This window comes from Geotrypetes seraphini, chromosome 4 (genome assembly GCF_902459505.1).
Source record: "Geotrypetes seraphini chromosome 4, aGeoSer1.1, whole genome shotgun sequence".
Lineage (NCBI taxonomy): Eukaryota > Metazoa > Chordata > Amphibia > Gymnophiona > Dermophiidae > Geotrypetes > Geotrypetes seraphini.
In genome coordinates this window covers 156,769,659-156,796,669 of record NC_047087.1, presented here as the reverse complement: position 1 = coordinate 156,796,669, position 27,011 = coordinate 156,769,659, and the positions used below count along the sequence as shown (strand labels likewise).

Genomic DNA, 27,011 nt, shown 5'->3' with positions numbered 1-27,011 from the left:
TTAGTTCTAGCTGCGTAGCACGGGTTTAGCGCGCGCAGAACCGCACGCGCTAAATCCGTGCTACGCGGCTAGAACTAACACCAGCTCAATGCTGATGTTAGTGTCTTGCACGTGCGGCAATTTAGCGCGTACTAAGCACGCACTAAAAATGCTATAGCAGCTTAGTAAAAGTAGCCCTTAAAGGGCTTCAGGGTTGTTGTTGTGCGGCTTTGTAAAACAGGCTCTAAGGGCTCCTTTTACGAAGCCGCGTTAGCGGCTTTAGCGCGCGTGACTCTTAATCACGTGCTAACCCCTGCGCTGGCCGAAAAACTACTGCTTGCTCAAGACGAGGCGGTAGCGGCTAGCGTGGCCAGCGGTTTAGCGTGGCTATTACGCGCCTTTGTAAAAGGAGCCCTAAGTATTTTTCCTAATTCCAACAGACTCACTTCTATCTGCAGTACCTAGAAGGATTACGTGACTTGCCCAAGGTCACAGGAGCGTCTGGTCCCAAAGTAAACAAGCAATAAATACCATTTTAAGCGATGGAATTGTAAAGTGTGGGCATGCTTATTGTATTGGAACGTGGATTTCCAGCAGTAAAAATGGCAAATTGGAGTCTTCGGATTAAGTCGCGTGACCTCTCCGACAGTGAGAAGATTTCACGTCACGTTACGTGATTTCACGTCTGTGCCTCTGGTTTTCTGCACAGCTGTTTAGACGTAAATGACAATTGCTTTTCTTTCTTGTGGAACACTGCGGAGCTGGATTTTCTCTTATTCCTATTACTGTTTTAGAAAGGGGGCTGTCACCGACCGTCTTGTACACAATTTCGTAGAGAACTCTGACATTGCCCAGTCATCATAATGTCGGCGTTCCCGGAGCTTTATTTCAATGTGGATAATGGCTACCTAGAGGGACTGGTCCGGGGCTTCAAGGCCGGAATCTTGAGCCAAGCGGATTACTTGAATCTTGTGCAGTGCGAAACCCTGGAAGGTAAGTCGGTGATGTAAAATTATTTCTGTTACACAGTTGTACTGTACCTATATTCATACGTAGTGTCTATCCATCGGTAAATACGGTGTAAACAGGGTTAGCCCAGACACTAGGCATGATTAGGCCATCGTTTTGGACAGTACCTGCTTATGTGTGGGTTGAGGTACAGTGCAGCAGCAAAGAGCAGCCGGAGACAAAGCAAAGCAATTAGATTCTGGCAGTCCTATGAGCCTGGACAGTCATTGAGTTTTCTGAAGGACCCACAAAGCTGCTCCCGTATATTGACGGTCACATAAATTCTAAAGAATCATCAATGTGTCCGGAAGAATAAGCAGTTTTTGAACAGCCTATTTACTTGAGTAATTGGCCTTTGGAAATTGCTTTCAATAGTGTGTAACACCTCCCCCCCCCATCAACAATGCATAATGATGGGGGTGCAGTGAAAGGGTGAAGGTTCACCTATGGAACGTTAGCAGTTTTGTACCAGATCTGGGTCCATAGCAAGTGGTCAACAAATTGTGCACAATATGCTGTTATGCATACAGTTATGCATCAACTCTGATTTCCAAACTCTGCATTGTGGTTTCCCCAGTCACCACAGCAAACTCAGGGAGCTGCAGCATATTTGAAGACTCCTTCAAAACTGTGGAATAGCTGATGAGGAAGCCCAAGCCTTGCCAGCTGAAGCAGTCTAGTAGTATCCGAGTGCCATGTGGCAAGAGGAAGTAAACAACAGCCAGCGGGTATGTTTCAGTTGCTGATCCTGGCATTCCTGTCCATGCTTAGTTTGTGTCGGTGCCAGTTTCCTCACTGCTCAGGCATCATGGCGCTTGGGTATCTCCACCAGCAAAAGTAGGACTCTGCACTGTCATCGCTGTCACCAGTGGGTGGAGACCTGAGAGGAAATGGTATGGCCTAAGGGAGCTGTGAAAAAAAATTGTTTAAACTCTAAGAGTTCTGTGAACCAATAAATTTTGGTAACTACTGCACCAGCTATTTCATATTACTAGGACCTAGGGCTTGGACAGTGGTAGGCAAACTCATTAATCAAAAGAGCCAAAATCAGCAGTACAATTATTTTTTTTTTACAGCCATACCCCGTGCCCGCTTGCGCTACGACGGCTACGTCAACCTGACTGACACCCCACCCCATTCGCCCATAGTCAAAATTGATTCGTGGCAGAGCTTAGAGAATGACATGGGGAAAATAATTTGTCTCCATCCTGTCCCGTCCCCGTGAGCTCAGTCCCCATCCCCGCAAACCACCTGATCCCATCCACAAGCCTCGAATAGTTTTATACTGAATTTATTATATTAAAGAATAAAAAGAAACAATATTCTGTACAATTGTCAATTTATAAATCAAAGTCTTCTCCCCATTCTCTCTTCCACATTTCCCTTCAGCGTCCTCGGCCAACTCTCTCTCCACTTCCCTTCAGCACAAGCACATAAAAACAAGCAAGCAGTTTTATATCATTTTCATTCTATTCATTCATAGAGATTAAAGTGTAAATAATGCCAGTCGCATTTTTTTGCTACTTCAACTTGTCTGAGGTGTTCTTTGCTCACATATTTAAAGACAATAGACTGTTTTCAGTCCAATTCTTTATATGTGTGTTTGCAAACCATTGGACCCCTGAGGAAGGTGTGTTTGCCAAAACACAGACTGTGTAGGGTCTGGTTGGATTTTTATCACAGTATTTTTTATCATTGTACTTTTTAAATTAAATTTTCATGGTTTTATATGTCAGTGTTTAATAAATTATCTCCAGAAGATCTGTATCCACAGTTTTTGTTTTCATCGGTGGATTGTTTTTATTGTGGATCATTTGGTCTCCCCATTTTTCTTTATTGAGTCGCATAACAAAACATGATTTTACAAAAATAATTCCCTGCACAGTCAAGCCTGCAAGGATTACTAGATGTCTTTCAGCAGCTCCCCTTACCTTCTTGGCCAAGTCAGAATGATCTACCAACAATAAAATTTTAAAAAACACAAAGCACACTGTATGCAGAGAAAATGTTAATTATCATTTATATTTCACGGGTTTTCAAAGAGGTCAAGTCAGATGACTTTTTGGGGGCATGGCTTTGAGGTGGACCAAGATGGCTGTGTGATTGAATAGCTCCGTGGAGTCAGGCTAATTATTGAATTATTAGATGCAAAACGTTAATGAAAGTCATTTCGGAGGAGTTTTTTAGATAAAGGAATGTCTTCAGGTAAACAAAATAAAACTTCTTTGGTGGGAACTAGTGTAGGAAGTGTTAAAAGGTCAAAATTAGAGTCGACATCTCCTCTGCGGGTTCCATTACTGTCGGATGAAATTGAGAATAAGGTTCTTATGAAGGAGACACAGAAATTAAAGAAGATTGTCTTAGAAAATGCAAAAAATATAAAAGAAGTTAAAGAGGAAGTGGTATGTTTGACTAAGACTGCAAGTAATAGATGTGAAAGTGGATCATCTGGAGAAGCGTGTGGAAAAGACTGAGGCAGAAATAATACAGTATAGAAAAGATCATAAAGAGATTGAGTTGTTAAAAAAGGAGTTGGAAGATTTATCTAATCGTGAGAAAAGGAGCAATTTAAGAGTGATTGGATTACCTGAAGGGATAGAAAAGAATGACCCGATTGCTTTTTTGGTTAATTTCTTACCGAAGATTTTGCCGATTCAAAGTAAACATCCGATAGAATTAGAAAGGGTACACAGGATCCCAATGAAAAGAGTCAGTAATCAAAAAGGACCGCGTCCATTGATCTTTAAAATGCTTCGTTACCAGCAGGTAACTGAAATACTTAAACTGGCTAAAGAAAATAAAGATCTCAAGTGTCATGACTCGAAGATTTTTATTGTTCCTGACTTTGCTAAAGTGACTCCTTATAAAAGAAAACAACTGTTAGATTTGCGTCCGCAATTAAGGGAATTAGGAGCTAGGTATGGTTTGGTTTACCCGGCAACTATGCGAGCCACTTATGAAAATAAAACTTTAAGTTTTGAAGATGCATGAAGCTAAAGGAATTTTTGGATCAATGTGAACTGCCTATAGCTACATAAGAATGGTTTTGGAAATATATATTTTTTTTGCTATTTTTCTTTTTTCTTAATTAATGTAATTTGTTTATTTCTTTAGTTGTTCAAAAATTATTTCAATTTATAAAGTTATTTCAAATTATAAAATTATTTCAATTTATAAAGTTTCTTCGTTAAGGAATGTTACAGTTGAACTTGAATGGCTCATACATTCTGTTACGGTCTCGCGGCTACTTGACTCATAGTAAAGATTCTACAGAAGATGGCTGTTAAATGACTCTTTCGATACAAAGAAATTACAGTTAATGGATATGAATATCGGATGGTTTACTTCAGTATGGGATTTTTTTTTTTGTATCCTGTATAAATGAAGAATGGTCACTAACTTAAAGTGTTTAGTCTCTTTTTCTTTCAGTCCTGCAATTGAGGTGGTTTGCCAGTTTGGAGGGTGGCGCTGTGAACAATTTGGATGTCGGGTGTATCTTACTAGGAAGTGATTGATATAAGTCACGTGCACTGCCTATTAAATTGAGGAAGTGTGAAGATGGAGTTCAGAAGGCAGGATTTAGCATGGAACTGTGAGCGAATGGGAATTTGCCTCTGGATTGTGTATTTCTCCTGGACTCAAGATGATGATGTTACTGCATCGTGTGGTCTTACCTTTCATATCTGGACAGTCCATCGCATTATTCGCAGCGTTGGTATGGAAAATTTTCATCAAACTTTGGATTATACATTCAAGATGTTGGAATATGGCTGATATGATGTGTTGAACAATGTACGGAGTTAGTGCCTGTATGATACGGCCTGATCTCTGTTATACATCATACGGTGGAATTACTTTGTGAAGATTTTATAAGAATTTTTGACATGGTTGGTTGGAGGAAAGATGCAGGAAGGTGACTGCTACATGCTGCACTTGGATTTGGAACATTTCAGATGGATGGATTAGGAATTTACTATAGCAGCACAATTGTTTTTCATAAAGAAGAATATTGTGGAATTTTTTGATGTGCTGCATGTGGATCAGTTCTATTCAGCTGACGTTTTTATTTCATAATTTGGTTGACAGGGTTGTATGAAAATTGATTTTTATGCATCTATGTGGAGTGAATTGAAATGTTTTTTGGGGGTTCTGTTACCTCTGAAGAATGACTGATTTGTGGGGAAATTGCATGTTACTCATAGTTTGTTTAATGATTTGTGCCTTCAGAATGTATGTTAAGATGATTTTTCTTTTTGGAGTTAAGGTTTAAATAAAATAGAATTTATTGGGTTCTGTCACCAATGTGGGTAGTAAAATTAGATAATTTATGGGTTTTATAAAGGTTAAAAAGTATTTTTTGCCTGAGTAATTTGAGTTTTATTTTTTGGCAGGATATAGTGCTGATGGAGAGAATTTAACAATATAATTTTTGTTGTTAGTTTATTTTATTTGATTGAATATTAGTAAGTACTCTTCCATAAAGGAAGATAAAAGGAATAGGGAGGGGAAAAAAGATAAGATATGGGAATACATTTAAATGAATTTTTTAATGTGACTTTTTTTTTGTTATAAAGAAGTTTAGGTTAATTACTAAGATTGTCTATGGGATAGCCCAGTGGTCTCAAACTCAAATCCTTTGCAGGGCCAATTTTGGATTTGTAGGTACTTGGAGGGCCGCAGATAAAATAGTTAATGTCTTATTAAAGAAATGACAATTTTGCATGAGGTAAAACTCTTTATAGTTTATAAATCTTTCCTTTTGGCTAAGTCTTACTAACAATAATGTAATTTATAGCTAAAGAGACATATGATCAAAAAATTGTTTTATTTTACTTTTGTGATTATGATGAACATACCAAGGGCCTCAAAATAGTACCTGGCGGGCCGCATGTGGTCCCCGGGCCGCAAGTTTGAGACCACTGGGATAGCCTGAGGGAAGTTTTTCTTTTACTTAGCCTGTATGTGTGTTTAAAAGTTTTCATTTATATTGTGGGAGGGATGGGTGGGGGTGGGGGTGAGGGGTATTGGGGGAATTTTAGGGGTTGAGGGAGGGATTTGTGTTCAGTTGTTGATATGGGGAAAAGGATTATATAATATTGTTTTGATGGATATTAATGGACATTGTATTTTGTTTTTATAATGGTTTTTAAAATTCTTTCATTAAACGTTAATGGCCTCAACCATCCGATTAAAAGAAAAAAGATATTATTATATCTTAAACAACAGAATGCGGATGTTTGCTTTCTGCAGGAGACGCATCTTTCTGGAGAAGAATCTAAAAAGTTGGTGGGTAATTGGGTGAAACATTGCTTCTTTGCTCCTGCGATAAGGAAAAAAGCTGGAATAGCTATATTAATTAATAAAAAATGTTCTGTAACATTTAATATGGTAGCTGCAGATCCTTTAGGCAGATGGTTGTATATTGACATGGGCATGGGCAATATTTCTGTGGCGATTTTCAATGTGTATGCCCCTAATTCAAACCAAATTGATTTCTTTAAGACTCTACAATAATTAGTTTTACCACTGGTTACTACCAATTTAGTAGTAGCAGGGGATTTTATTGCTGTTATAGATCCTTTAATGGATAAAAATCCTAGTAGAATTGTGAAATTTTTAGGTCTAGATAATTTTGTACAATCTTATAACTTGAAAGATATCTGGCGTATACTTCATTTTAATGATCGAGAATTTTCATTTTGTTCACATGTTCATAAATCTTTTTCCAGAATTGATTATATTTTTGTTTCTGATCAATTAGTGCAACAGGTTACACAAGCCTCTATAGATCCAATAATTTTGTCAGATCATAGTAACATAGTAACATACATAGTAACATAGTAGATGACGGCAGATAAAGACCCGAATGGTCCATCCAGTCTGCCCAACCTGATTCAATTTAAATTTTTTTTTTTTTTTCTTCTTAGCTATTTCTGGGCGAGAATCCAAAGCTTTACCCGGTACTGTGCTTGGGTTCCAACTGCCGAAATCTCTGTTAAGACTTACTCCAGCCCATCGACACCCTCTCAGCCATTGAAGCCCTCCCCTGCCCATCCTCCTCCAAACGGCCATGCACAGACACAGACCGTACAAGTCTGCCCAGTAACTGGCCTAGTTCAATCTTTAATATTATTTTCTGATTCTAAATCTTCTGTGTTCATCCCACGCTTCTTTGAACTCAGTCACAGTTTTACTCTCCACCACCTCTCTCGGGAGCGCATTCCAGGCATCCACCACTCTCTCTGTAAAGTAGAATTTCCTAACATTGCCCCTGAATCTACCACCCCTCAACCTCAAATTATGTCCTCTGGTTTTACCATTTTCCTTTCTCTGGAAAAGATTTTATTCTACGTTAATACCCTTTAATCATATCTCCCCTGTCTCTCCTTTCCTCTAGGGCAGGGGTCTGCAACCTTTAAGACATAAAGAGCCACTTGGACCCGTTTTCGAAAAGAAAAAAAAAACTTGGAGCCGCAAAACCATTATAAAACAAATCTAACACTGCATATATTGTTTCTTATCTTAATGCTATATACAGGATCACTAAATTGAAAATAAAATCATTTTTCCTACCTTTGCTATTTGGTGATTTCATGAGTCTCTGGTTGCACTTTCTTCTTCTGACTGTGCATCCAATCTTTCTTCCTTTCTTTCAGCCTCCTGTATGTTTCCTCTCCTCCAGACCTCATTCTCTCCCCCAACTTTTTCTTTCTGTCTCCCTGTTCCCCCTTCTTTCTGTCTCCGTGCCGTCCCCCCAAGCCACTCGGTTTGCTGCCACCGCAATCGGGGAACAGCCCCCAAGCCACCACCGTCCCAAGCTTTCCCTGCAGAAGTGTTGCGCTGACCAGCATTCCGCTCCCTGACGTCAATTCTGACGTAGGAGAGGAAGTTCCGGGCCAACAAGGCATTTCTCCTCATTCCATCCAGCCTGAGCCCCATCTCTCCTTGATCCAGCATTTCCCTTCTGTGTCTGTCAGAATTACCATTCCACCTATTTTCCAGCATCACCCTTCTTTGTGTCCATCTCACCTATATCCCTATCTCACCACTTTTTCAGAATCTTCATTTGTCTCTGTCCTTATCTTTACGCCATGTTCACCATTTGCCCTTTCAATGTCTTTATCTCCCCCCACACACTTTTTCAGCATTACTTCTATGTCTCTATTTCACCTCCTCTTCATGTCCCCTCTGTATCTCTATCCTTATTCAGTAGGTCCTGCTTACCCTTTCTCTTTTTTGTGTCACTATCTCCATTTTCAGCTTTCCCCCCTTTTCCTTTGTTACTGCACCCTGTAGCTAGAATCTTTCCACCCTCCCTCCACTCCGGCCCAGCCCAGTATGAAATATTTCCTTTTGTTTCCCTCCCCTCTCTCTTTCTTTCTCTCTTCCCCTCCCTCACCACGAGTCCTGCATCTGGCCCTCTCCCTTCTACCTGCACCTGGCAACACCCCCCTGCTCCGCGGCTCTCTTCAGCAACTCGTCAGCAGCAGTGATCAAGACAAGCTGCTGACATCGAGGCCTTCCCTCTACGAGTCCCGCCTTTGTGGAAAAAGGAAGTTGAAACAAGCGGGACTCGCAGAGGGTAGGCCCCGACGTCAGAAGCTTGTGTCCATCGCTGCTGCTGAGTTGCCGAAGAGAGCCGCGGAGCAGGGGATGTGGCCGGAAGCAGGTAGAAGGGAGAGGGAGATAGGAAGGCTGTAGATCTCCGGAGCATGACACCGACCCCGGCCAGGATGATTTCTTTTTCAGCGTGCACCTTACAAGTCCAGCGTCGCGGCGGGAAATAGCCATGCTGAGCAGTGAGCTCAGCACTACACAGATGAAAGCCTTGCTTGCTGATTGGTCCGGCGGCACGGCGGGGCGGGGCCGCCGGACCAATCAGCAAGCAAGGCTTTCATCTGTGTATGTGCTGAGCTCACTGCTCAGCATGGCTATTTCCCGCCGCGACGCCGGACTTGTAACTGCATGCCTGCGTGACACACTACCGGAGCCGCAGCAAAGGTGGAAAAGAGCCGCATGCGGCTCTGGAGCCGCAGGTTGCCGACCCCCGCTCTAGGGTATACATATTCAGGGCTTCCAGTCTCTCCTCATACGTCTTCTGGCGCAAGCCTCCTATCATTTTCGTCACCCTCCTCTGGACCGCCTCAAGTCTTCTTACGTCTTTCGCCAGATACGGTCTCCAAAACTGAACACAATACTCCAAGTGGGGCCTCACCAATGACCTGTACAGGGGCATCAACACCTTCTTCCTTCTACTGACTACGCCTCTCTTTATACAGCCCAGAATCCTTCTGGCAGCAGCCACTGCCTTGTCACACTGTTTTTTCGCCTTTAGATCTTCGGACACTATCACCCCAAGGTCCCTCTCCCCGTCCGTGCATATCAGCTTCTCTCCTCCCAGCATATACGGTTCCTTCCTATTATTAATCCCCAAATGCATTACTCTGCATTTCTTTGCATTGAATTTTAGTTTCCAGGCATTAGACCATTCCTCTAACTTTTGCAGATCCTTTTTCATATTTTCCACTCCCTCTTCGGTGTCTACTCTGTTACAAATCTTGGTATCATCTGCAAAAAGGCACACTTTTCCTTCTAACCCTTCAGCAATGTCACTTACATACATATTGAACAGGATTGGCCCCAGCACCGAACCCTGAGGGACTCCACTAGTCACCTTTCCTTCCTTCGAGCGACTTCCATTAACCACCACCCTCTGGCGTCTGTCCGACAGCCAGTTTCTGACCCAGTTCACCACTTTGGGTCCTAACTTCAGCCCTTCAAGTTTGTTCAACAGCCTCCTATGAGGAACTGTATCAAAGGCTTTGCTGAAATCCAAGTAAATTACATCCAGCATATGTCCTCGATCCAGCTCTCTGGTCACCCAATCAAAAAATTCAATCAGATTTGTTTGGCATGATTTACCTTTTGTAAAGCCATGTTGCCTCGGATCCTGTAACCCATTAGATTCAAGGAAATACACTATCCTTTCTTTCAGCAACACTTCCATTATTTTTCCAACAACTGAAGTGAGGCTCACCGGCCTGTAGTTTCCTGCTTCATCCCTGTGACCACTTTTATGAATAGGGACCACATCCGCTCTCCTCCAATCCCCAGGAATCACTCCCGTCTCCAGAGATTTGTTGAACAAGTCTTTAATAGGACTCGCCAGAACCTCTCTGAGCTCCCTTAGTATCCTGGGATGGATCCCGTCCGGTCCCATCGCTTTGTCCACCTTCAGTTTTTCAAGTTGCTCATAAACACCCTCCTCTGTGAACGGCGCAGAATCTACTCCATTTTCTCGGTAACTTTGCCAGACAATCTCGGTCCTTCTCCAGGATTTTCTTCTGTGAACACAGAACAGAAGTATTTGTTTAGCACATTTGCTTTCTCCTCATCACTCTCCACATATTTGTTCCCAGCATCTTTTAGCCTAGCAATTCCATTTTTTATCTTCCTCCTTTCACTAATATATCTGAAAAAATTTTTATCTCCCTTTTTTACATTTTTAGCCATTTGTTCTTCCGCCTGTGCCTTCACCAAACGTATCTCTCTCTTGGCTTCTTTCAGTTTAACCCTGTAGTCCTTTCTGCTCTCCTCTTCTTGGGTTGTTTTATATTTCATGAACGCCAACTCTTTCGCCTTTATTTTCTCAGCCACTAGGTTGGAGAACCATATCGGCTTCCTTTTTCTCTTGTTTTTATTGATTTTCTTCACATAAAGGTCCGTAGCCATTTTTATCGCTCCTTTCAGCTTAGACCACTGTCTTTCCACTTCTCTTATGTCCTCCCATCCTAACAGCTCTTTCTTCAGGTACTTTCCCATTGCATTAAAGTCCGTACGTTTGAAATCTAGGACTTTAAGTATCGTGCGGCCGCTCTCCACTTTAGCCGTTATATCAACCCAAACCGTTTGATGATCGCTACTACCCAGGTGAGCACCCACTCGAACATTAGAGATACTCTCTCCATTTGTGAGGACCAGATCCAATATCGCTCTTTCCCTTGTGGGTTCCGTCACCATTTGTCTGAGCAGAGCCTCTTGAAAGGCATCCACAATCTCCCTACTTCTTTCCGATTCCGCAGACGGAACATTCCAGTCCGCATCTGGCAGGTTGAAATCTCCCAACAGTAGAACCTCCTCTTTCCTTCCAAACTTTTGGATATCCACAATCAGATCCTTATCAATTTGCTGCGATTGAGTCGGAGGTCTGTAGACTACACCCACGTAGATAGAAGTTCCATCTTCTCTTTTCAGAGCAATCCATATCGCTTCTTCCTCTCCCCAGGTCCCTTGCATTTCGGTCGCTTGGATGTTGATCTTTACATAGAGAGCTACTCCTCCACCTTTTTGACCATCTCTGTCCTTCCTAAAAAGATTATATCCCGGTATGTTTGCATCCGATCCATGTGATTCACTGAACCATGTCTCTGTGATAGCAACAATATCTAGATCTGCCTCTAATATCAGCTCTTGCAGATCATGAACTTTGTTGCTTAGACTGCGAGCATTTGTGGTCATCGCTTTCCAGCTATTTTTCAGCGATAATCTCCTTTTTCGTATGGATTTTTGTGTCGTTTCACTTTCCGTTGCAATACTAAGAAATGAGTTGCTGATATTGCTTATGTTGCAGCCTTTACTACTATCACATCTTTTCTTTTGCCGGGGGTGGTCTCTATAATTGTCCTTCTAGTTTAAATGCCTAGAAAAATATTGTCTAAATTTCTCTGCAAGGTTTCTTTTTCCTGCTGTAGTAATATGTAGCCCATCAGTGCAATATAGCTTCTTGTCCTTCCATGTATTTCCCCATCCTCCTATGTACCTGAAGCCTTCTTGATGACACCAGGCTCTGAGCCATCTATTAAAGTCCTCTGTGTTTTTCACTCTTTGCTCTCCTTTTCCATATGCAGGCAGTATTTCAGAAAAAGCTAAAGTCTTTACAAAAGTTTTCACGCCCTCACCAAGCTCCCAAAAAGCTTTCTGTGCTGCAAGTGTGGAGTTGTTGGCGTGTGGAGTTGGTGGTGTGTGGGTTGCATTAGATTTAATTGATCAGGATAATTCTAAACCTGTATGGAGATTTGATAATGCATTGCTTGTGGATCCAAAATTTTGTGAAGATTTTCAAGTTAAAATTAATGAATATTTTCAAATTAATAATTTGGAAGAAATCTCTGTAGAAATTTTATGGGACGCTTTTAAGGCAACCATGAGAGGACAAATTATTTCATTCTCAGTGTATACTAAGAAGCAATTAAGGAAGCAATTTTCAAATTTGGAACAAGAAATTAAGATATTAGAATCAAAATTGATTGAAAAATGGGAGCATTTTACATTACAAGCTCTTTTAAAAGCTAAATGTAAATATAATGAAATTTCTTCTGAATTAGTAAGGAAAGATATTTTTTCTCAACAAGCTTTGTATTATGGTAGTTCAAATAAGGTGGGAAGATTATTGGCAAATTAACTTAAGGCAAAAAAAAGAAGGACAAAAATTTGTGCAATTAAAGATGATAAAGGAAATACTTATTCTCAAATTGGGTCTATATTAAAACAATATTTGAATTTTTATAGAACCCTTTACTCTTCTGAGTCTTATTTGGGTAAAGAACAGGATGGTTTAGATTTTTTAAATTTAATTAAGGGTCCTAAGATTCCTGATCATATAAAAAGAAGTTTAGATGAGCCGATATCACTAAAAGAATTACAAACAGCATTGAAATCCCTTAGAGTTGGGACCGCTCCAGGTGGTGATGGATTTACGGTAGAGTTTTATAAATCGTTTCAATTTACCTTTTTACCTTATTTATTAAATTTGTAGCAGTCTCAACGAAATAAAAGTTGTATTTCAGGCACTATGGCAGACTCTTTAACTATTGTTTTACCAAAGCCAAATAGAGATCCCACATTGGTTTCAAATTATAGGCCTATTTCTTTAATAAATGTAGATGGTAAACTGTTGGCTAAAATTTTAGCCTTACGTTTGGCTAAGGCTCTTCCTCATATAGTTGGTATGCATCAAACAGGTTTTGTTGCTCAGAGACACTCTTCAAATACCACCAGATTGGCCTTTCATATGTTATACCTAACAAAAACAATTGAAGATCTGGCTTTTTCTGTATCCTGAGATGCTGAGAATGCCTTTGACCGGGTAGAATGGACCTTTATGTATCAAGCTATGGAATGGTTTGGTATTGGATCTGGATTTATACAAATGATTCAAACGTTGTATAGCTCCCCTGTTGCTCGTTTATATATTAATAATAATTTCTCAGATTGTTTTAAGTTGCAAAGGGGAGTTAGACAAGGTTGTCCCCTGTCTCCTTTGCTTTTTGATATAGTACTTGAACCCTTGTTATTAGCTATTCAGCAAGTGAAGGACATACAAGGTATTCCGTGTTCTGGAATTGAATATAAAGTATCTGCTTATGCTGATGATATATTGCTTCATTTGAGAAATCCTGACATAACCATTCCATGTTTACTTGAATTGATTGAAACTTTTGGGAAATTCTCTGGATATAAAATAAATTGGACTAAGTCAGAAGTTCTTCCTTTGAATGTGCATTGTACAAAAGGATTATTTGATTCATTCCCTTTTATTTGGAAAGAGGAAGGAATAAAATATTTAGGAATTTGGATAAAAAACACACTTGAAGAAACAATGAGAGTGAATGAAAGGTCTTTATTACAAAAAGTATCAGAGTTATGTGAGCAATGGAATCCTTTGCATCTATCTTGATGGGGAAGAGTTCAAACTATTAAGATGATGATTTTGCCTGTTGTTTGTTACCAAATGGGTAAGATACCAGTTTTTTTTCAGGGGTCTTTTTATAAAAAGTTGAACAGTATTCTTATTAAATTTATTTGGCTGGGTAAAATTGCAAGAATTGCTTTAGTGTCCTTACAAAAATTGCTTTAGTGTCCTTACAATTAAGGAGGGTGGGGTAAATTTTCCCAACTTCTATAGATATCATTAATCCTTTATTATGCGCCAGGGTATGTATTGGGTCCTTCCAGAGCTCTTGGAACTGCTTCCAGATTGGTTATGGTTGGAAAGGCAGCTTATATTTCCCATTAGGCTTGGTCTTCTTCTTAGTATCAAAATGCCTAGAATACGCAAAGATAAGAGAATATTAATGGACACTTGGAAAACTATGAGATATGTTGATAAATTAACACCTATTCCTATTGTAAAATCTACATATCAATCTATATGGTTGAACTCCAAGATTCAAATAGGCGGTTTCAAGATTGTCTGGAAGGATTGGATTAGAGCAGATATACGCACCTTAGATGATGTTATATCCAATGGTAAACTGCTTGATTTTTCACAATTGCAACATAAATTTGGCCTTGATAAAAAAACAAAGTTATAAGTGGTTACAATTGAAGCAGGCTATTCAGGCAGGGTTCCCTGAATGGAAAGTTCTTAATAATCAATTTAGTTTAGAGTTTTTATGCTTTCAGACAGACTTTCTGGGGCACCAGGCCTCACAGTGGTATAAATTTTTATCTGAATATTTGAATAAGAAACCAAAAAATGGACTTAGGGATATTTGGAGCATTGAGATTAAGCATCAGATTAATGCATCTCAATGGCCACATATTTGGTCTTGGAGGATGAAATGTACAATGTCTGCATCTATGAGACAAAAATGGTTTTTCCTGTTGCATAGAGCATTCTGGACCCCTGTTCGTTTACAAAAATTAGATTGCTCTAAGTCTAATAGATGTTGGCATTGTCATATTGAAGCTGGAACTTGTTTCATTGTCCATATATTAAGGCATTTTGGCAATCGATTTGGGACCAAGTTAATTGTATGATGGAAAATCATGTGGCACTCTCATATGACACGGTACTGTTTGGAACGTCTATGAGGGCTAAATGTCAAATATCTTCTGATAATAACAAACTTTTGATGATCTTAACAGGAGTTGCCATTCAACAGATAACATACAATTGGAAAGATTATACAAAATTGAATTATAGTTTTTGGTGGAGCTCAGTATGCCATTTGTACAAAATGGAAAGAATGCTAGCAGTGCAAAAAGAATATTTTAATAAGTTTAAAGATGTGTGGAGGCCATTAATAAGTTATTATAATGAATAATTCTTTTTTTTCCCCTGTGGTTTATTAGTGTTGATTTTGGGTGGGGGTGGATTTTTGTGTCTTATTGTGTGAAAAGAATGTTATTACATGTTATTTCATGGTATGTATGATTGGTTGAGTGGGGAGGGGGGGTGATAAAACTCATTTTTAGAAATTGTTGTAGAATTTCAAGTGATGTGATATTTTAATTGTGAAAAATTTTATGTACACTTGTTGTTAAATACAAAATGAATAAAGATTTTTTTTTTATAAAAAAGGCAGATGACTTTATGCAATGTCACCTCAGTAACAACTATACAAAAATAGACAAATATACCCCCTCCCTTTTAAAAACCACAATAGCGTTTTTTAGCGCAGGGAGGTGCGCGGAATGCCCTGCGCTGCTCTCGATGCTCATAGGCTCCCTGCGCTAAAAAACGCTATTGCAGTTTAGTAAAAGGGGGGCCATAGTGCAAAATATAGACAACAGATATAAATTCTCAAAACGGAAACATTTTGATCACTAAATTGAAAATAAAATCATTTTTCTTACCTTTGTTATCTGGTAATTTCATCAGTCTCTGGTTGCACTTTCTTCTTCTGACTGTGCATCCAATATTTCTTCCCTTCTTTCAGCCTCCTGTATGCTTCCTCTCCTCCAGACCTCATTCCCTCCCCCAACTTTTTCTTTCTTTCACCCTGACCCTTCTTTTTTTCTTTCTCCATGCCCCCTTTCTTTCTGTATATCTCTCTCTCTCTCTCTCTCCGTGCCCCATTTCTTTCTTTGTTTCTCCATGTCCCCTTTCTTTGTTTCTTTCTGTCTTTCTCTCTCCATGCCCCCTTTCTGTCTGTCTCCCATCTCCCTTCTTTCTTTCTGTCTCCCTGTCATCCTCCAAGCCATCGCCATTGGGGAATATGCTGCCACCGCCGCTGGGGAAAAGGCTGCCATTGCCGCTATCGGGGAACAGGCCCCCACCGAGTTCTGAGCTCTCCCTGCTTCCCTTCCCTGCGGGGCCAACCAACTCTCGCCACCTACATCAATTCTAACATTGGAGAGGAAGTTCCGGGCCAGCCAGGCAGCGATTGGCATGAATGTGCATGAATAGGCACATTCAAAATATCTTTGTAAAATGAGCAGTGAAAAACAACATGGGTAGTTTTTTTTTAAATTAGCTGATCACCTGACATTGCCCAGATATTTATTAATTCCAAAATGTCCCCCCCACCCCTCGCATGTCCCACAGGAATGTCCCTCTCTATGGGGCTGAACTTGGACTTAAACGGCATCGGAAGTGTCAGTATTCATCTCAGTGAGCCCGAAAACTATGGGTTAGACACTAATATCTTGTCGTTATCCCAGGACAAGCAGGCAGCATATTCTCACATGTGGGTGACATCATCCATGGAGCCCGGATGCGGACAGCCTTGCAAGCAGACTTGCTTGTAAAACTTTTAGAAAGTTTGCAACCGCTGCACCACGCATATGTGAATGTCTTCCCGCCTGACGTAGGGCATGCGTCTGCTTAGTTCTCAATTTTCCGCGGAGCCGAGAAGTCCTCGTTTTGACGATCTGCGCTAGACTTAGTTCTACTCGTGCCTTCTCTCACCGCGGTTCGTGTTTTTTCCTTACAAGGTCGCTGTGTTTATTTGCGCATTTCATTTTCTTTAAAAATAAAAAAAAAGTTTGGTTTGTTTTTTTCTTCATGTCATGGAGAGGCCTAACCTGCGGCCTCGATTTAGCCACGGCTGTTTTTCATTCTATGTCCCAGCCGGTCACAGGCTTCAAGAAGTGTAGCTGCTGCCAGCGCGCGATCTCCCTCACTGACCCACACAATCGTCTGAGTTGTGTGCCCGCTGTGCTACGCTTCATACTCGAGACCTTAAACGTCGTGTTCAGGTAGAAAAAATATTTGGCTGCATGGATAGACCTTTATCTAAGGCCCTAACCCCGATTCCGACCCTGACCTCTATCCCGAATCCAGTCAAGTCTTCTATGGAGCTACCACCTTTCACCTCGACCTTGACCTTAATCAAACCTTCCTCGTTTGGGAAGTCCTCGTCTTCGGGGAAATCAGCTAAATGTCCTGAGGAGCCGTTATCCTCACTGTCTCCCTCAGGTAAGATAGCTATGCCAACTTCTCTGGACATGCCACCCTTAGAACCGATGATTTTGAAGCTCCCCAAGAAATGTGTCTCAAAATCAAGACATCTTTCTTCTTTGAGGTCTTCTTCCTCGGAGACTAGAGCCACACCAAATATACCAGATTCAATGGTCTCGGTGCCAGTTTTGCAGAATATGTTGGAGACTATTCTGCATCAGGAATTTGGTAACATGCTTCCCAAATTGACTCCTGCCTCGACTCTGCTTCCTGCAGTCCAGCCTGAGCACTCACCAATATGATAAGGAGTCGAGTCCTTGGCAGTGCCTCGAGCTCAACCTGGTCACTCTATACAAGGAGTCAAGTCCTTAAGAGTGTCTCCAGATGAATCTACACACTCTATCCAAGGAGTTGAGTCCTTGAGAGTGCCTCAAGCTCAGTATACACACTCTATCCAAGGTGTCTAGTCCTTGAGAGTGCCTTGAGATACCTCGTTACAAGGAACTGAGCCCCTTTTTGTATCTCTACCTCGTTCTCCAACTTCCAGTGCTACCTCTTCACATAAACATACAAACATGGAATATGATGGCAGAAAAGGGCCGACGGCCCAACTAGTCTGCCCAATCATGATCCCTTCCACCCTAGAGAAATTATCCTCTATCATCTAAGCAGAGGAGAGGAACAAGCACAGTGAGGGCGGGTGCAAGTGGAGAGCGGGTGCTTGTAAGTGGAGAGGGCTGAGATAGCAGAGCAGAGAGGAGCGGAGAAGAAGTCGGGAGGCAGAGGAAGCTAGTAAAAGGAGCGGAGAGGACAGGACAGACAGTCGGGAGACAAAGGACGCTGCAAAGGAGAGCGGAGAGGTGCACAGTCAGCGGCAGAGAGGGAGGCGATCTGGTCACGGAGAGGGGAAGAGGCGGATAGTAGCTCCGCCCACCCCCCGACGTCACACACCCGATCTCCCCCTTAGCGAGAGCGCCTTTGCGAGGGAACCAGAAACACCAAATAATTTACTTTTCTCTTCTTCCTTTTTCCTTTTTCTCCTTCTCTCTCTCTTACCCACAGCAGGAGCACACCAGCACTTCACAAGAGCGATGGAGGACCCAGGATCCCAGAGGTACTTTCCGGTATACTGCACAGAGTGCAATATGTACGACTACCTCCCTTTGGGAAGGCGGGAGTACATATGCAGTCGGTGTCAGGAACTGGAAAGCCTGAGGATGGAGGTCGGCAGATTGAGGGTCAGGGTCCAGGAACTAGAAGGACTGGAGGAACTGCGCACCACAGAGGAGACGAGCTGGTCTACCCAGAACACAGACGGAGCAGGCCCCACTGTGGACCAGGTGAGGGACCTCGAGAGATTCATTGAGGAGGCCTATAGGACGGTGGAGGAACGGGATCAGCAGCAGCACAGACGGATGTCGGTAGACGAGACCCAGGATCCACAAGGCGATACCGGGGAAGGACCTAGCGGAGGGACAACGCAAGAGGAGGAGACCGCGACTCACCAGGACCCCAAGGGAGAGACACCACACTACACCGAGGACACGGACCTGAGGCAGAGGAGGTTGCTGAGGAAAGGGAAGTCTGCTATTGTGGTGGGAGACTCGATCTTGAGAGAGGTAGACAGTCACGTGGCTGGAGGAAGGGAGGACTGGCTAGTGACTTGTCTCCCAGGGGCCAAGACACGAGACATCACTGATAGGATCGAGAGGATCCTGGACGGAGCAGAGACAGAGGAGACTGCGGTAATAATCCACGTCGGAACAAACGGTGTGAGCCGGAGGAACTTCAGCATGGACGCACTGACTGACCAGTTCAGGGTCCTGGGACGAAAGCTGAAGCGGAGCACTCGGAGGATAGCATTCTCGGAGATCCTGCCTGTGCCGAGAGCAGATGCAAAGAGGCAGGCAGACCTCCAAGCTGTGAATGCATGGTTGAGGAGATGGTGCCAGGGGGAGGGCTTCCGCTTTGTGAGGAACTGGACGTCCTTCTGGGGAAAGAGCAAGCTCTACCGGCGGGACGGCCTGCACCTGAGCACAGCGGGAACCAGACTACTGGCAGCCAATTTGAGGAAGGAGATCGAGAGGGCTTTAAACTGAGGAGAGGGGGAAAGCCGACAGCTGATCTGATGTTGACGCTCCGGACAACAGTATCCAGAACAGATGCTGAACGGGCTGACTGCAGGGAGGAAACAGAGGGACCGGAAGATCTCCAAATCAGACAGCGAGGGAAACATCAGGTAAAGGGAGTTTGCTGGGAGAAGACTAAGGGGCTTGTGGACACAGGGGGACTGGGTGGCACAAGGGCGAAAGCCGAGGGTAATATAGAGGTACCACAAGGAGAGGGGGATCAAACAGAGGCGCAAGGGATGATAGCCCAGGAGGGGGCCAGTAGGGCTAGAAATCCCAGAGGAAAAGCGGGGAAGTGGGGTGGCAGGAATGTGGGGAAGCTGAAAGCTAAGAAGGTAAAGGCTGAGGGCAAAGCAGAAACACAGAGAGCGGGAAAACTGCCAGAAATCCAAGGGCAAGTGGCCCAGGTAAATGCAGAGGTGGAAGAAAAACGACGGGACCTGCGATGCTTATACGCAAATGCAAGAAGCCTCACGGCCAAGATGGGTGAACTAGAAGTCGTGGCCAAGGGGGAAGACCTGGATATAATTGGAATTGTAGAAACCTGATGGACAGAGGAAAATCAATGGGATGTAGCGCTGCCGGGGTACAAGCTCTATAGGAGGGACAGGACCCACAAAAAGGGGGGAGGCATAGCACTATATATAAAGGACTCTATCCACTCGGTCGGGATGGATATGGCAACGAAGGCAGAGGGGCTGGAATCGCTGTGGGTCAAATTACCGGGAAACAAGGGTGCGGGCATAAAACTGGGGCTGTACTATCGACCACCTGGTACGCCAGAGGGAGTCGGACACGACTTGGAAGCAGAATTGAGACAGGAGTGCAGGACTGGAAGTGTAACAGTGATGGGGGACTTCAACTACCCAGGGATTGACTGGAGTACGGGTCACTCCAACTGCACTAGGGAGACAGGATTTGTAGAAGCTGTGAAGGACTGCTTCATGGAGCAACTAGTCAAAGAACCGACGCGAGGGGGTACTACTCTTGACCTCATCCTAAATGGATTAGGGGGGCCTGCAAGAGGGGTAGAAGTGGGAGGACCACTAGGCAACAGTGACCACAACACGATCAGATTCACATTAGAAAGAGGGACACCCATAGTTAGGAGGACTGCAACAACTGCGCTGAACTTCAAGAAAGGGAACTATGTTGCTATGAGGGAAATGGTGGGGAGGAAGCTCAGAAAAATCTTTAGGATGGAGACTGTGGGAAGCGCCTGGACCCTATTCAGGGACACCCTGCAGGAAGCACAGAGAATGTACGTCCCCAATTTCAGGAAAGGCTGCAAGAACAAGCGATCAAAGGACCCAGTTTGGATGTCAATAGAAGTAAAGAGGGCAATAAAAGACAAAAAAGTATCTTTCCGGAGATGGAAAAAGGACCCAACAGAGGAAAATCACCAGGCGCATAGGAAATGCCAAAAGGAATGCCACCGGGAGGTTAAAAAAAGCAAAGGGGAAGTACGAAGAGGGGCTGGCCAGGGAGGCAAAAAACTTCAAGGCATTCTTCAGTTACGTTAAGGGGAAACGACCAGCGAGAGAGGAGGTAGGGCCGTTGGATGATGGGGACAGGAAGAGAGTGATTAAGGAGGAAAAAGAGGTAGCTGAGAGGTTGAACACGTTCTTCTCGTCGGTCTTCACGAGCGAAGACACATCTAATATACCAGACTCAGAGGAGCTCATGAGTGGGGAACAGGCTGAAAAATTAGAGCACATAGAGGTAAGTAGGGAGGATGTCCTCAAACAGATAGACAGGTTAAAATGCGGCAAATCACCAGGCCCGGACGGGATCCACCCAAGGGTTCTGAAAGAACTAAGACAGGAAATAGCGGGCACAATCCAACATGTTTGCAACCTATCCTTGAAAACTGGTGAGGCAAGATGGCCGACGGTCCCGGACGCTGAGTAGCACGCCGGAGAAGACTGATTTGAAAAGTTTCTTTTGGACTGTTTACTTACTTGAGATGCCGAAGAGGAGAGGCCGCAGCGCCGCTGGAGCCTCGCGGCGTTCAGCGGTCCCCTCTTTCGGCAATATTGAAGACCTCCTGCGTCGGATACAGGATATCCCGGCAGCGTCTGCATCCCCCCCGCTGGAGACGCCTCAGAGAGGCGGAAATGAGGTGATCTCCTTGGGGCTAGAAACTACGCTCAGCCCCGACGCTAGGGCACCTCCCCCACCTCCTCAGGTTACCAGCTCCCCACGAGTGGAGGAGCTCCTGGAAGGAGGTAAGCACCTACCCTCGGAGGCCATGAAGAACAGAGAGGGGAGCGTGGAGATGGACTCCCTGAGTTTTCAGGTGAGTCCAAGAAATACCGAGGATTTGGAAACATCAGGGATCATTTCAGCCCAGCAGAAGGATTGCCAGAATCAGCTGATAACCGGTGAGACTATTCAAATTTTCAATCCTTCATATGTTATTGAAAAACCCAGAGAAGTAACACTGGACTCAATCTGGGATTTAGTTGCTGACCTAGCCAAGTCTGTTAAACCCCAGCTTTTGCAGCTGGAAAATAAAATTACTCTTCAAGAAAATGATATAAAAAATATAAAAGTTGAAATTGAGGAATCTAAGAACTCAATTGTGAATATACAACAGGAGTTAAAAGCATCAAAACAGCTTAATGAAGTAATGGTAAAAGATAACACAAGTTTGCGCAGAAAATTGGAAACTTTGGAGAACTTTTCTCGCAATAATAATCTCCGTTTGATTAACTTTCCTAAGATAGCCTCTGTGACACCTAGAGATATGTTGAAACGTTATTTAGTAGAGATTTTGGGTATTCCAGAGGATACATTACCACCATTTACTCAAGTATATTACTTACCAATGAAAACTACTAAATTACCACTTAAACAACAGGAGGATAGTCAACCACTTGATGTTTCAGCAATCTTGGAACTTTCGGACAGAGAGCTTGCATCTCCGGCAACATTGCTTCTTACGGTGGCTCTTGCACCAGATAAAAACTGGTTGCTTAGATTGTACTTCAGAAATAAAATGAAAGAATTTCTTGGACATAAAATATTAATGTTCCCAGATTTGGCAAGGGAAACTCAGAGAAGAAGGCGAGAATTTCTTTTGATGAAGCCAGGTGTTATATCTCTTGGAGGGACTTTTTTCCTACGACACCCTTGCAAATGTGTAATACAGTACCATATGAAGAAATATGTATTCTTTGAGCCATTCCAGTTGACAGCTTTTCTGGCAGGAACTCGACTGGATGAAGGGAAATCAAGCGAGGTGTATCTGAATAAATGATATCCTTTCTCAGCTAAGGGACTTTGTTTTCCTAATATTTGAATTGATATTTGTTAGTATCTGTTAATATCTCCGCCTTATCCTTCTTGGATCTAATTTAGAGGACTTGAGCTGAATTTAAGCTTAACATTTATTTTTATTTAGTGGATTATTATGTATTTTACCTATGAGTATTATTTTCTTGCTTTTCTTCAACTTTCTGTACAAGTGGATACTTGATTTATAAAATGTAAAATTTGATAAATATAAAATAAAAAAAATAAAAAAAAAGAAAACTGGTGAGGTACCAGAGGACTGGAAATTGGCAAATGTCACACCCATCTTCAAGAAGGGATCGAGGGGTGACCCCGGGAACTACAGGCCGGTGAGCCTGACTTCAATTATAGGGAAGATGGTGGAAGCTATGATCAAGGACGACATTTGCGAGCACATCGAGAGGAATGGCCTACTGAGAACAAGCCAGCATGGATTCTGTAAGGGAAGGTCGTGCCTAACGAATCTTCTGTACTTCTTTGAGGGAATAAGCAGTCGGGTGGACAATGGGGAGCCCATAGACATCATTTACCTCGACTTTCAAAAGGCTTTCGACAAGGTGCCACATGAAAGGCTACTTAAGAAGCTGTGGAACCACGGGGTGGGAGGGGATGTGCACAGATGGATCAAGCACTGGTTGTCGGGTAGACTGCAGAGGGTTGGAGTAAAGGGTCAATATTCTGACTGGCGGGGAGTCACGAGCGGTGTGCCACAGGGATCGGTGCTGGGGCCTTTACTCTTTAACATATTCATCAATGACCTGGAAAAGGAGGCAAAATGTGAGGTTATAAAATTCGCAGACGATACCAGAGTGCGGCAGAGTTAGGACCAGGGAGGAGTGTGAGGACATGCAAAGGGACCTGGACAAGCTGGAAGACTGGGCAAACAAATGGCAAATGCGCTTCAATGTGGACAAATGCAAGGTCATGCATATAGGGAAAAAGAACCCGTTGTTCAACTACAAATTGGGGGGGGTATTGTTGGGAGACAGCAGACTCGAGAGAGACTTGGGTGTGCTGGTGGATGCATCACTGAAGCCATCTGCACAGTGCGCAGCAGCCTCGAAAAAAGCCAACAGGATGCTGGGAATCATAAAGAAGGGCATAGTAACCAGAACACGGAAAGTCATCATGCCATTGTATCGAGCGATGGTGTGTCCACATCTAGAATACTGCGTTCAGTATTGGTCGCCGCACCTCAAGAAGGACATGGCGGTACTTGAGAGAGTCCAAAGGAGAGCAACGAAAATGGTAAGAGGGCTGGAACACTGCTCATACGCCGAGAGGCTGGATAGGCTGGGGCTCTTCTCTCTGGAGAAAAGGAGGCTCAGGGGAGATATGATAGAGACCTTCAAGGTCATGAGGGGCATAGAGAGGGTGGATAGGGACAGATTCTTCAGACTGAAGGGGACAGCAAATACGAGGGGGCATTCTGAGAAACTGAAGGGAGACAGGTTCAAAACAAATGCAAGGAAGTTTTTTTTCACCCAAAGGGTCGTGGACACTTGGAATGCGCTACCGGAGGAAGTGATCAGGCAGAGTACGGTACAAGGATTCAAACAGGGATTGGATGGATTCCTGAGGGATAAAGGGATCGTGGGATACTGAAGGAGGAGCTGGGATGTAACACAAGTATAGGAAGTTAACCAGGTAATGAGTATTAAACCAACCAGGTCGTGCATGTGCAAGACCGGAGGGCTAGGACTTCGATAGGAAGGTAGGACTTAAATGGGAAACCAAGGTGGCAAGGGAGCCCCTTCTGATGATTAGACAGGTCTTGACCTGTTTGGGCCGCCGCGGGAGCGGACTGCTGGGCAGGATGGACCTGTGGTCTGACCCGGCAGAGGCACTGCTTATGTTCTTATGTTCTTATACCTCTGTAGCGACCTCACATGTTTGTCCCATCATCTCTTGAAGTCGAGCGTGCTACTAGCCTCGACTACCTTACGTGGAAGACCATTCCATCTATCAATCACCCTCTCAGTAAAGAAGTATTTCCTGGTGTCCCCATGAAATCTTCCTCCCCTAAGTTTTAGCGGATGTCCTCTTGTCACCGTTGGACCCGTAAGAGTAAAGATTTCCTCCTCCTCCTCGATGCGGCCCGTTATGTACTTGAAAGTTTTTATCATGTCCCCCCTTTCTCTGCGCTCCTCGAGCGAGTATAAGTGCAGACTGCTCAGACGATCTTCATATGAAAGATCTTTAAGTCCTGAGACCATCCTTGTGGCCATTCTCTGAACTGACTCAATTCTCTTCACATCCTTTTGGTAATGTGACCTCCAAAACTGGACGCAGTACTCCAGGTGCGGTCTCACCATGGATCTGTATAATGGCATTATAACTTCGGGCTTTCGGCTGATAAAGCTTCTTCTGATGCAGCCAAGCATTTGTCTAGCCTTTGCTGAGGCATTCTCCACCTGATTTGCAGCTTTCATGTCTTCACGGATGATTACTCCCAAGTCCCTTTCTACTTCAGTTTTTGTTAAGTTTTCTCCATTTAGGGTGTATGTAATGCAAGGATTCCCGCTGCCAAGATGCATCACCTTACATTTTTTGGCATTAAAGTTTAGTTGCCAAGTACTGGACCATTGTTCTAGCAAAAGTAGGTCTTGTTCTATAGTGTTTTGTGTGGTTGTGCTGTTAGGTTCTGTTGCCCTGCCCACAACGTTGCACAGTGTAGCATCGTCGGCAAATAACACAATTTTGCCTCGAAGTCCTTGAGTCAGATCCCTTACAAAGATATTAAATAGCATTGGACCCAAGACCGAGCCCTGCAGCACTTCAATGTAATGTAATCTCCTGGAAATATCCAGCTATCTTCTAATGTAATCCGCTTAGAACCGCAAGGTACGGGCGGAATAGAAATCACTTATGTAATGCAGTGTTCTCCCCAGAAATTTTTTCCAGCTGGGTGGCATGAAAAAGTAGCTAGGCGGGGTGGGGATATTTGGTAGTGGGGAAAATTAAGGGCTCCTTTTACAAAAGTGCATTAGGGCCTTAACGCGCGGAATAGCATGCACTAAAATGCCCCGTGTGCTAGCCGCTACCGCCTCCTCTTGAGCAGGTGATAGTTTTTCAGGTAGCGCGCACTAATCCGGTGTGTGCGCTAAAAACGCTAGCATACCTTTGTAAAATGAGCCCTAAATGTGTACTATTTTTATTAATTAATTATTGTTGTTTTCCAATGCTCAATATAACTTCCTTTTTTAAGGTTTGACACTTGTGCCAGAATATTTTTACTAAATTTAAGAAGTGTCCAATTCTAGAAGTGAATAATTAGATATGCGCCCTCTTTCAAATGGTATAGCGGTTTAAAAAAGGGAAATGCGTTAATGAAGTCATTGGGTTCAATCTAGCCATTTATTTCTGCATGAATTTAACCAACTAAGAAAAAAAAGATAAATATAGCTCATCCAGTCATACAAGAAATGGCTCTACAGCACCTCTAATAATGTTTTGATCACTAGGTACCTTCTTGAGGTCTCACTGAGGATATGAAATAGATGCAATCCCCACTTTCAGACCTCTTCCACATACCGTATTTGCCGGCGTATAGGACGACTGGGCGTATAAGACGACCCCCCAACTTTTAGTTAAAAAATAGAGTTTTGTGTTATACTCGCTGTATAAGACGAACCCTTCTTCCTTCTCCACCCCTTTGTATTCCCCCATGTGCTTTCAGCGTTCTTCTCCCTCCTCTGTCTTCAAGTGCTTTCAGAGTCCTTCCCCCCCCCCTTCTCTACCGCCCCGGGTGCAGCACAGCCAGCCAGGTCCCCTTACTTTTGTGGCACTTCCCCGACCGACCGACAACAGCCCGGGTCCGACAAACTTCCCTGCCCTTAACCGCGAATCTAAATTACCTTCTTACAGCTGCTGTAAGAAGGTAATTTAGATTCGCGGCTACAGGGCAGGGAGGATTGTCGGACCCGGGCTGTTATCGGTCGGTCGGGGAAGTGCCACAAAAGTAAGGGGACCTGGCCGGCTGTGCTGCAACCGGGGCGGGGCGGCCGCCCCTCTCTCTTGGTACTCTCTCTCTCCTTACCTGCCATGCCTGCAGCAGAGCCGAACGGAAGTCTTCCCGACGTCAGCGCTGACGTCGGAGGGAGGGAGGGCTTTGTTTAAGCTTTGTTTAAGCCCTCCCTCCCCTCCGACGTCAGCGCTGACGTCGGGAAGACTTCCGTTCGGCTCTGTGCTGCAAGCAGAGAAGGTAGGGAGAAGAAGAGCCGCGCGACTGAGTACATCCAGCCCCGCAAGTAAGGGCATGTAAACTGTACCCGGCGTATAAGACGACCCCCGACTTTGGGGAGGATTTTAAGGTACTAAAAAGTCGTCTTATACGCCGGCAAATACGGTAATTTATGGAGAGGTGTTACTGAGCCTTGAAGGAGACCTGTGTGATTGCACTACAGCAAAAT

General features: G+C 43.5%; 1 protein-coding gene across 1 annotated transcript in view; it reads left to right on the top strand.

Moving 5' to 3' along the window:
* The first annotated feature begins 549 nt into the window (after positions 1–549).
* The window catches only part of LOC117359286 (V-type proton ATPase subunit d 1), a 642,574-nt gene continuing 616,112 nt past the window's right edge, over positions 550–27,011 (top strand). The window contains exon 1 of the mRNA XM_033941795.1: positions 550–972. Coding sequence (XP_033797686.1) covers positions 843–972 — 130 coding nt within the window. The 5' untranslated portion in view covers positions 550–842. The remainder of the gene's footprint in view (positions 973–27,011) is intronic.